This window comes from Sinohyriopsis cumingii, chromosome 7 (genome assembly GCF_028554795.1).
Source record: "Sinohyriopsis cumingii isolate HCF-2022 chromosome 7, ASM2855479v2, whole genome shotgun sequence".
NCBI lineage: Eukaryota > Metazoa > Mollusca > Bivalvia > Unionida > Unionidae > Sinohyriopsis > Sinohyriopsis cumingii.
The window spans coordinates 82,710,391-82,722,907 of NC_142967.1; the positions used below are offsets into that span (position 1 = coordinate 82,710,391).

At 35.9% G+C, this 12,517-nt stretch overlaps 1 protein-coding gene across 1 annotated transcript in view; it reads left to right on the forward strand.

Annotated features, from left to right (window-relative positions):
* The first annotated feature begins 2,907 nt into the window (after positions 1–2,907).
* LOC149795636 (cytoplasmic polyadenylation element-binding protein 2-like) overlaps positions 2,908–12,517 on the forward strand; it is a 106,889-nt gene continuing 97,279 nt past the window's right edge. The window contains exon 1 of the mRNA XM_089965465.1: positions 2,908–4,030. Within this exon, the coding sequence (XP_089821591.1) occupies positions 3,104–4,030 (927 nt within the window). The 5' untranslated portion in view covers positions 2,908–3,103. The remainder of the gene's footprint in view (positions 4,031–12,517) is intronic.

Genomic DNA, 12,517 nt, shown 5'->3' on the forward strand with positions numbered 1-12,517 from the left:
ACAACTCCCTAACATTTTCCCTGGTATGTCTCAGCTCTTTGTCATTTACCACCATTGACCATGCGTTAACAATGCATTCTTATCTGGCTCTAACCGTTAACTGGGCGAGCCCTAATTAAAATCCATGCATGCTTAAAAAAAGAAGAGGTTAATTATTACAAGTTGCCAAGCTATATCGAGTCTTGACAATACATCAATCTCAATGTGTACGTGTCACGCTGACCACGACCTTGAGTAAATAAACATATATTTTGCTTTGGTGCCATTTGGAGGAAAACCAGGGCCCTTTTTTAAATTTTGGACCCTTCCCCACTCCAAAATTGACCTTCTCCGGTCCTGTTTTGGGATGCAAATTTTGATTTCTCTGACCACTTAGTTTCAATATATAGCAGCGGCGTGCTGGTAGTGGTGGATTTAGTACTTAATACTTCGAGATCGAGTAATTGGCTGCAATATCAGCGTTGAATTTTTCTTTTAAAAGAATTTCTTTTCATGTTTTTTAAAATTCTATAAAGATTATGTCAATGCACTGACACTATATCGATTTTGAGTCTGAGAGTACATGTTGGTTTAACCGGTTCCTCGTTTATGATTACTTATCTCCACAAATAATTTGTTTTAATTTTATTTCAAGCAGACCTCTTTCTCTCTCGCCTGTCATCCACTTATTTTTTTCAACAAAAACATACGCGTGTGTTACATTTTAACAAGCGCTCGCGCGCGCATGGATGTAATATAAACAAACATATAAAATTATAGGGGTTGTTTCAGAATGGTTTTGAGTATTTTGCATTAGGTTAATTTTGCGTCGAAGCTTTAAAACTTACACATTTTTGGGGGGTCTGTTGTCATTTTATTAAATATTTATATCCCTTTGCTATTCCCACAGTGCAATATTGGTTTACAATGTATAGTTTCTGCCGTGCTTATTTTATGTCAAGTGATTATAATACGTGGTGTAATAATATATATATATATATATATATATATATATATATATATATATATATATATATATATATATATATATATATATATATATATAAGTGAAGGCTGATATAATACTATTATTTCTGTACTAATTATCGGCGTTTGTGCTAAGCAGATAATTATTTATGACACTTGGAATCGTAAATTCCTCTGCCCTTGTATAGAGGTGAATTATAATAAAAACTACTTTGTGACAGCTGTAATTTGGCGTATGGAGAACTGTTAGTTAATTAATTAGCTTGTACAGGAATTCTGAATTTTGCAGCATAATCCCTTTTTATTCGCTTCCTTTATTCATACCTTCTGCTTGAATATATTATTATTATTATTATTATTATTATTGCTTTTAAGTGATTTCAGCTTCCCATCCTTATTCCTGTCCAAATTTTAAAATATAACTGTTAACTGTTGAAAAAAAATTGAAAGAAAAAAGAAAAAGCTTTAAACATATGTACACTATACTAGCACGAAAAAAATAATTAATTCAGATTATCCTGTAAGTGTGTCGTAACCAGTGAACATCGATGGCTGACAAGGGCCTTATAAATGTTTGTTGTGAAGTGTGGAGAATGACGACCTTGATATTTAAATGTAAATGTCCTAATTAACAACAAAAATAAATAAATAAATAAACCTTTCGTGAAAATATGAACAACACAGCAGGTTGATCTCATGCTGTTTGTAGACGGATTTTTTTTTTACATTTTGAAATTGCGTATTTTATTATAATAGTATTTCATGGGAATTGCATTTTGCAAAGTTATAAGAAAATGCTGGGGTAAACTGACCTAATATGAACTTTTATATTCCGTGAGAAATTCCATAATGATCTTATCTTTAAAGATCACGCGTACTTTTTGTGCACTGTACAAACTAGTATTCGGTTTAAAATTAATGTCATAACATTTAAAAACAAAATTGGTTTGATTAAGGAAAAAACACACCAATGTACAAAAACTACATCTTAATTAATTTGCCTAAATTAAAATATCTTACCACAATATTTTATAAACAGCGGATTTATTTATCTTTTATTTGAATATTCCTTTCCTTGTGAATTTGCAGAATATTTATAGAATGAAAGGTAGAGCATTTTGTTTTTCTAAATTCTTTCTTAAAGCTATTCTCATAGTCATACCTTTATCAGTACCAGTAACTACAATGTGTGTATGTGTGTGTGTGTATGTATGTATGTATGTGTGTGTGTGTATGTATGTATGTATGAGTGTGTGTGTGTATGTATGTATGTGTGTGTGTGTGTATGTATGTGTATATGCGTGTTTGTGTGCATGTATGTGTGTGTATGTATGTGTGTATGAATGTGTGTATGTATGTATGTGTGTATGCATGTATGTATGTATGCGCGTGTGTATATGAAAGTATGTGTATGTATGTGTGTGTATGTATGTATGAATGTGTGTGTATGTATGTGTGTGTGTGTGTGTGTGTATGTATGTATGTTATAATGATGCGCAATTTAAAGAACAAAAATAACTACCCATCCATGGAAGCATGCTTAAAGGGCTGGCCTCCCCTGATTTGAACCTCAATGTAATGCTCGAATGTGCAAATGTAGTCGTTCGATTGGTAAGAATTTGCTTCATGTAGGAGACGATAGTTATGTTTTATGACAAACGGGTTACAGAGTAAAAATATCCTGTCAGTATTGTTGTTTTAATATGACACGGATGCGAATAATAATAATAATAATAGACGTCGATTCAATTCACGTGTTCTTCAAACAAGACCCGCCCATTAGGCCCTGTAACATGGATAGTGTATGTTACAATATGGATAGTTTCAAAATACCCAAGTGATAGAATTTATTGTCTACGGGACAAAAAGGAATATAATTAAAAATCATAATCCTCATTTTAGAAAATAAAATAAATCCGAATTTCATAATCAGTAGAGATTTTCATGTAAAATTATGCGAGCGACATCAATAATGGGGATCTGGAAACAACCAAGGTCATCGCATTGAGGAGAACATAACAAATAATTTGGTTTCGAGACTAAAGTGTTGCAGTTCAGCTGTGTAGCAGACGTGGCGGAGAATACATCGGTATATCAACGTTTACCCCCGCGTTTACGGGAAAGCTGTTTCAATCTGATGGGGGATTACGGTCTAGGAATTCATGCGAACATAAGGGCTCTTTCACCGATAGATCTAAATCAGTTTGTGAACAACCAGTCGCTGTTTTCCCCAGATTCATCTCCACGTACGATGCAAGATGAAACGCTCCTGGAAAAATCTGCTAGCAAGCAGCAGCAACAGACGGCTGGTCAAGAGCTAATACAATACAGTGTCACAGAACATAATGGAGATAATTCCATGATAAAGAATGGGAAATTGAACATTTCAAATTCCGGACAAGACGATAAAAAGAGCGAAAGTGTGTCGTCTGCCTTACAACTTGACGCAAGTACTACTTTATTAACATCACTGGCATCTGCGCCGAGTTTTTGGGCTCCGCCGATCTCTGGTGCGGCGGACGACACATTTCTACAAGGATTTCAATCACTTAATGGGACGGTAACGTTTCAACAGTTTCCTCCGAGCCAAAACACTGTTTTTACTCCCGGAATGAGCACACATATGGCGAATATGAACATTCCTCACCAACCTCCCCAGCGACGTGCCATCACTGCGCAACACAATTTCCCTCAGCGGCCCGCTGGTCCCCCACAGCAACAAGGGTTGGTCATGAACACATCCAAGTCATACCCCACATGGAGTAGCGCCCATCAGAACCAGACCCACACTCTCTCCCCCTGGACCAATTTTCATCACCAGCAACAGCAGCAATATCAGAGGCGGTCAGTCCCCAACATGAACCTCAACCCCATGGCGCATACTGCTGTAAAGAAGACGAGTTTTCCTCACCAATTCAACCAGTCCATGTCGATAATAGCGCCGTCCAAATTTCGGAGAAGTACGTCTTTCCCTGGTCAGATGCATAACGCCGCTTATTCAAAACCGACTTTGGATTTTACAAGCTTTGAGGACATCCAGAAAGAGGGGATTTTGTCATATCAGGTTTGTATAATTTCCCCTTGAGACGCCCTTTAATGTAACGCCTCTCATATGATGTTCTTGATCAGTACATTTCTGCATAATTCGTTGCAGGTTTATAATTCTATTTTTCATTTAATGAATAAAGCTTTGTAATATATTCCTTGATTTTGATAGGTATTCTATCATCAGTAACCCATCGTTGTTTTACTGAGTACAATTTTTGTTTTGACATTCAGTCGTTGTCATATGGGTTGAATCGGATATTTGGTGATTTTATATATACCACCATGTCGGCCAATTCGGCGCAACGATACGTCATTTCTGTAAACATTGGATCACGTGTTTGTGTTTGTTTTGTTTTTTTTGGGTAAAAAATCCATTTTGTATCAAGAAAAAACGATCGTACTTTAGTTAAGGAAAGGGGCATTCATACCATATGCGTATGAAAATGTTATTTCTAAATGTCAACATGAAGACCCACTCCATAACCTTCTTGAACCTGTAACCCAGAAAATCCTGCTTACTATGTATCTTTTAGAATCATACAAATAAATAAAAGATGGAAATGTATACCTTTAAATAATTCTGCATCTTAATCCAAGTTCCAATTTCGCATGAAGTTGTCCCACGCATACAAAATCGTCTGCTACACGTGTCAACTTGACGCTGGTGATAGGGATATAATTAAGTTCAAAAATTTATTTAGTCATGCCCAATTATCCCCGCATGGTTTTATAACAATAAACTTACATGACCCACGGTCATGATATCGAATCGGTCTTGATAAAAAATTTAATTAATAGCAGCAGAGAGGACGAAGTCTCCTACTCTGCACTCGGTTGGTAAATCCTTTTTCTTTACGATTTTCAAGAATGTTCATTTAGAACATTTTTTTGCGATTTCCAGGAAGGCTTATTATTGGAAATAGAGGCGAGTCAATTAGAGTCTGTTTCCCCTCTCTCTGGCATTATTTGTTATAATTTTATTTAACTGTAGCAGCAGAGAGGGTGAACTTCTACTCGGCACTCAGTCACCGCAATCCCTTTTTTTAATGATTTTCAAATGAAGGCTTATTTTTGCGAATAGAGAGTTAGTCAATTAGAGTCTCCCCCCCCCCCACCGCTGCTAAGCTAGAATGGGATTCTCAAGAAATTCCTGGGTGTATAGTCTGTTCCCAAATTCTTTAGTAATTTTTCTGCATAAATAAGACGTCGCAAACACATTACATCCTGTTCATTGTTGTTTCTCTTCCACATAAAAGCTTATTTTATATAAAACGCTGAACTTTACTAATTTGTTTTCAAGATCAGTCTGCTTAATATCTATAGGCATTATTATGTTGAATTTTGTAAAATATGCTATAAACCTGATCTAATTACTCGACTGAACTGATGACGGAAACAGTCCAAAGTAATGCATTTCATTTCTATAGCTCGATGGATAAACATTGAATCTTTTCAAAGCTGAGTGCAGAATAGGCTGACATCGCGAGTCATGAAAAGACGGGGGTGATATCCTGTGTGTCCAAAATTAATATCATTTTGAACAGAATATTCTGGTAACAATTTCAAATGGTAAGCATTGCAGTATTTTATTTTCATCACTCGGTTGAATTCTGTATTCTGTACAGCAATGCATCATTTCTGTAAACATTAGATCATGTGCTATTTTGGGTCAAAAATCGATTTTGTATCAAGAAAGAACGATCATAATTAAGAAAAGTGATCTCATAAAGTGTACATAGATATCCCATATTTCAACTCGAAAGGCATATGAAAATATGATTTTTAAATGTCAAACATGAAGACCCACTCTTTGACTTTCTTAAACCTGTAACCCAGAAAATGATGTTTACTCTGTATCTTTTTAGAATCATACAAATAATTATATTATATAAAAGATGGAAATGTTTAAAAATTCTGCATCTTAATCCAAGTTTCCAATTTTGCAAGGAGTTGTCCCACACATACAATATCATCTGCTACCCAATGTGTCGACTTGCTGCAGGAACGTGATTCTCAAGAAATTTTCCAGCTTATAGTCCGTTTATTCTTTAGTAATTCTTCCCAATAAACAAGACGTAAACACATTACATCCTATTCATTGTTGTTTCTCTTCCACATAATAGCTGATTTTTTTTATAAAATGTTGAACTTTACTAATTTGTTTTACAAGATCAGTTTAGTTTGCTTCATATTTCTTGCCATTTATATGCATTGTTATGTTGAATTTTGTAAAACTAGCTATAAACCTGACCTAATTACTTGACTGAAATGCTGACAGGAACAATCGAAAGTAATGTATTTCATTTCTTTAGCACGGTACTGCTCTAGAGGTTAGAGCATCCACCTCAGATGTGGGAGGTCGTGGGTTTGATCCCTGGCCGAGTCATGTCAAAGACTTACAGAAATGGTACTAACAGCTGCCTCGCTTGGCACTCAGCATTAAGATGTTAGTCTTAGGATTGGTTGGCCTGGTGTCAGGATAATGTGACTGAGTGGGACATCATGATGCTACACGTCTGTGGCATGATGCCCCAGTGCTAGACATTACTATAAACTGCCACACTGCAGACATCATAGCGATAAGACTGAAAAATTGTTAAAGCTTCATTAAAAATCTAAATCGTACACACACACTCTTTTGCATGATGGATAAACATTGCCATATATACTCGCGTACAAGCCCGTTCACGTATAAGCTGACCCCCAAACTGAACAGGTATAAACACTAAAAAGTGCATTACGCATGTAAAAGCCGACCTACAACTCCAAGACATCTCAAGATGTATGAGGTAAGTTCTAAATGCATTTATTTAGGCAAACTTGTATTTAAAAAAAAATACATTTATACTTATCTCGAGGTTGGCGTGCATGATTATTAAAAAGAAACAATATAAACTTGTTTGAAAAGTAATGTATTTAATTTTCTGTTTTCTTATTGTTTCTGCCTAATTTAGATTTGTGTATAATTTGATTGTATGATGACAAGAATTTGGCAATTGCGAGTTGCTGTAACACTACCTCTCCCTTTTGAATCAATTATTGTTTATTTATGCATTATTGCACTAAAGCTCTATCCATTACGGATCACTGCCATCTCACCTCTGTCTGCGCCAGTTCGAGTCTTGGATTCAGCCAATGTGGGTATGTGAAAAAGCATGCCAGTAGCTTCTCGTGGGTCGGTGGTTCTTTCCGGGGTTTTCTCGGGTTCTTCCTCCACCATTAAAATGATTAATAATGGCCGCCATGTATAGCCTATCGTACGCTGAAAAATAGCATTAAACCCCACAACAACAACAACAGCATTATTGCATTGGACATTTTATATCAGTGCACTGGTAATTATGTTTTTACTTTGCTTTGAAATTGTACATACCTAAACTCATTAAAATGTAATCCCAGTATGACAACACAATGAACAAACAATACGGTTCGATGCTAAAACCATAAAAGCTGAGCTGTAGTTTGCTTTGATGTAAGCAACCTTACACCATACCTTGTCAGCTTTCACGCCGGGAGGAAAAAAACCCTGATTTTTGGGTCACTCCATGCCTACCTCCAGATTCATAATATCTTCTGATTTTTGCAGAGAACTCCCGATTATTACATTATGTCTTCGATTTTCCTTTTATCTAAACAAGAAAAGTCCTACAGGTTCTGCATACATGCCAACCATTACGCTTTTGGCGTAGTCATAATGCTTTTTTTCACTAAATTACGCCTTACGCGAACAGTATTCGGATTACATGATTTCGGTATAATCCCCCTCCAAAAAAATTAATTTGTTTTCTCATTTTTATTAACATCCCATTAATCCCATAGACCGTAGTCTAGAACAGATGGCTTCTATGTAACTACAACATAAGAGTACGCTTATCCGAAGACTTGCATGCAGTTTCCTAACAACGTTATATTTATAGCAGTTGCCCTATTTCCAAGAAACATGCTGGTTTCTACTTTAAGTTTTTGACCACAGTTTCTATTTATAGCAGCTGTATGGCTTAGTTAGGAGAGAAGAGACTGGTTTTCTAACTTTTAATCTTTGCTCACAGATTCTTTGTTCTAATTAAAATCTGGTACAGAACCAGTCCATAGGTATTTGGTGCTAAAAGTCAAGTCAGATTTATTCTAGTTGATGCATGTGTTATAGCAAAAATATTTTAAAAATGATTTCAGAGATGGATTAGGAAAAGACAAAAGACAGATTCAGACATGAAAACATTCCATTCTAGGGCAACTTTATGCCCCTTGCAGGCTGTGTGGAAAAGATTTTAATATTGGTCATGGTGGTAAAACTAACTCCAGTACTAAGGTAATTTCTTATTTATAGCAGAACTAAATTGTGGACACGAATTTTATAAATGCAGAGGTGTTATCTACCTACTTCTTAATAGAACATGGACTACCCCTGGCGTTAGAAGACTACATTGGTCCTTTGTTCGAAACAGATGTTTCCTGATATTGTTAGGTGTTTAGCAGAAGATACTTCACTTAAAATTGAGAAGTCATGAAAATTGGGCCGTTTAATATTGCAACAGATAGGAGTAGTGATTATAACAAAAGGTTGTACCCAGTCTGTGTAAGAGACTTCGACAATGAAAAGGGCGAAGTCAGAGTGCTCTTCTTTCATTACCAGAATTAACAGTAGATTCCACGGTGGGGGTGGGGGGACATTTTTTTTATTGCTTGATAATGCTTTGAATAAATATAAGTTGGCAGAACTGTATGGGGGTTTTCAGCTGATACTGCATCAGTGATGACTGGGATTCATAAAAGAGTTGCATTCTGTATTTTGAAAAATGTCTCCATCATTGTACATATCAGGTTGTCTATGTCATGTGATGCACCATGTTGCAGGAAAGGCTGCTGATAAATTAGAAGGAGAACTCCTGAAGTATCAGATTGGCACTCTACCTGACAATGTACTTACTTCATGCAGACAAAGTTAATTTTTTTCATCGTATTTCCCAGCTAAAAGATCCAGTAACTTTAAGATATAAATTTCCTCTTCTTTGTCAGGTTATGAAAAGAAAATTGGTTCTTTACCATTTTGATGCTGACTGTGAGAGATTGTTCAGTATTGTTAACAAAAATAAAACTGAATTCAATCCAGGCTCAGTAATCCAGCACTTAGTGCTCTGCTGGTGTGCAAAACATAGTCTCAGCTTGTACTTAGTGTTTTGAAATGCAATATGAGTCTGTTGCTTTTTAAAGGTCAAAGTGTTATATATGAAAACTTGAAGCAGTAATTGATATTAAAAGTCCAGAAGGGTAAATAAATCATTTTGTACATATGCTCATTGAATTTTTATCATGTTGTATGTGGATTACTCTTTTACTGCTTGGATTACTCTTTTTGTCCACTTGGATTGAATTTTTCCACGCCAGGGGTTGGCATATATGGTTCTGTGAATTATTGTTGTCATGAAATAATAACTTTACTATAAAGGATTCGCTTTTATCTCTATAATAATACAAAAATTAAAGCAAACCACAACAATAAAATCGTCCACAATTAATTTTAATCCCAAGAATGATCACTACGAATGCTGTATATCCATATGTTATAGCACCATTCCCAGGAAAGAAACTTAGACAAGTGAACACCTGTCATTTTTATACAGTATATGCCAATGTTAATTACCATTGTTAAATAAGAAGGCATGAAAATACATACCACACAGCAAATGAATCCTCAAAAAACTAATTCAGAATATATGTTTTATAATAAACAATACTAAATGCTTTATGAGTTGACAATAAGGGAAAAAGGTCGGATATACAAAGATGGGGAATATAATTGCCACATGTACGGTACCATGAGGCTGGCTATTTTGGTACCTTCAGTTAACACATTAACCCATGGAGGTTTTTGTCGTTTTTTGCCTGAAAATCGAGTAGGAAACACATTTTGAAAGCTACTTCTGAATAGATCCGAAAATACCAAATCCTCGGTGATCTTTCAACATTGTTTTTCATTGGCTATTTGACTCGCGCATGAGCAGAAGGGTAAAAGTTGGAGTTCTTTTTTATTTTTTATTTTTGCTAAACAGAGCCATTATGTTTGTATTGAGACCACTCTTTATTCCAAATGCCCATCTTATCCTACTTTTTGCAAAGGCTCATCTATTTGCAGTTCATACCATTTTGCCTTAGATCTGAGACCAAAAAGTCTAAAATCCGGACACAAAATTGGATTCCGACCACAGGCAAATTTTGGGTAGAAAAAAGTCGGGTCCAAAAATGAGGTTTTTTATCTGTATTTTGTAGTGCAACTTGATATTCCAGAATATTTGGTATCACTGTAGAGCTACATCTGTCTACCTTTCTATAGTACCACCCACTTTAGTGTATCATGCATGACTATGATGCTACAGAACTCGGCAATAGGCTACTACCTCCTGCCCTGTTAAGTCGTTGCTAGGGGTTAATGTGTTAGCAAGGATTTTTAATTATTTTTTACAAATCATCAAGGAATTGCTAAATTTGTAATTTATGTGCAATGTCGATGCACAAGTGATAAAATACGCAAGGAATATTCAAATTAACAGAATTGGGAATCATTTATTTGCCAATCATTTGCTGGTGCTTGCATAATACACAATTGTGTAGAATGTGGTTTCTTTGAATTACGAAGGAGGACTATTCGTTGTCACAAAATAGTTGCATGGATAAGGATTAACTTTTAATTAGTCGTGCTGGCTTTCTTGCTTGTTTATTTAAGACTAATCTTTAGCTATTGTGCAGTTTGACCACAGCTGACCAGAATATGAAAATAGGGCACATTTTGGGGGGAATGAATAAAGCAGAATCTGCGTATAATATGTTTGGGAATAAGTAAGGATTTAAGTGACACTATGCACGCTGTGCACTGTGTAAGTACTGTACATTATAATTCAGCAGGGTCTCCCTGGTAAACTCAACCAGCTCGCAAATTATGAAGTCTGTATTTACCTTTATTTAACTTCGTGTTGGAGAAATCAGAAAATATGCATATGCAAAATAATAACAAAAATCAATCATAGTACTTTATAACAGTTTAATAATTGTCGTGTCACTGAAAGGTACTTTATTTTTACATGTCTATGTCTTAGGACGCAGAAAAAATGTTGTTTCATGTCCCAAGATTTACAGCCATTACAGTAGTCAATAAAAAGACCTAAAAACTGTCAAGTTTAGACACTGGCCTGCAGATAAGCTGACCCCTCTTCTTCCAGGCCTTTATTTTTCCCTGAATTATTCGGTTTATACACCAGTATATATGGTACATCTTTTCAAAGCTGTGCGCAAAATAGGCTGATATATCGCAAGTCGTGAAAACACTGGGGTGGTATCCTGTGTGTCCGAAATTAATATTATTTTGAACAGAATATTCTGGTGACAATTGCGTCTTTTCAAATGGTAAGCATGGCAATATTTTGTTTTTGTCAATCGGTCAAGCATTTTTCTTAAATATTGGAGATAGAAACCTTAGGTGCGCAGAAAGGCCTGACTGCATTGTATATACAGTCGACTCCAGTTAACTGCACAGCCTCAGGCCCGTCACGAGACTATGCACTTAACCAGATTTTGCAGTTAACCGAAGTACGGTACAGTACAGCTTTAAATCAGAACGGCACGAATATAGGTGAAGAATAACGTAAAAAGATGATTAAAATCCACTCTTTCAGCGTTTACTTAAATGAAACAAGAGTCTACAGTGAACAGCACTAACATCATATTGTTGAATCAAACACAATGAAATTTATGATTTCCGAAAGAAATCGGCAATTGATGTCTGCACACAAGTTTTACTAACAAGTTGGTGAATTGCCGACTCTATTTTGTAAAACGGTTCAAACAGCTCACATTCTGTCTGTTCCATGAATCTCCGTAAATTCTGGAGTGACTGTATAGCGACTTTACATGAAACCTGGTCATCTACTGCATCGTCGTCATCACTTCTTCCGTCATTTTCTTCTTGTTTTGTCTTTGTCTTTTTGTCTTTTGTCTCGTCAATTTTACCTTCCATCTGAAGACCGTCATCTGTTGCAACATATTGTTCAAATTCTTCTACATTCATGACATGTGGTGCTTCGAATGGGGTTTCGCCGATATAGGTGGGGTCATCAAGTGACTCGTCATCAAAGGCACCAAAAAACTGGCCCGCCTATAGCAGTTTGCTACGGTTGACTGTGTTACATTGCACCAGGCATTTCTAATCATATGAAGTGCATCTAAAATTGTCAGCTTCCTTGTCTGGTTGGATGCTTTTTCTTCGGGAGATGATCCATCAATGTCTGAGTAGTTTTCGAATAACAAGCGATCAGTAGAACTTCTTGAAATTCACTATAATTCCTTGATCCATTGGTTGAATCAGTGAAGTTGTGTTCGGAGGAAGGAAAACAATCTTAACATTTGACAGTTTTATGCCATCGCCATGAGCTGCACAATTGTCGCACAGCATAATGATGTGTCTCTTTTGCAAATGCATTTGATTGTCGACGCGCTTCAACCATCTCTTCCA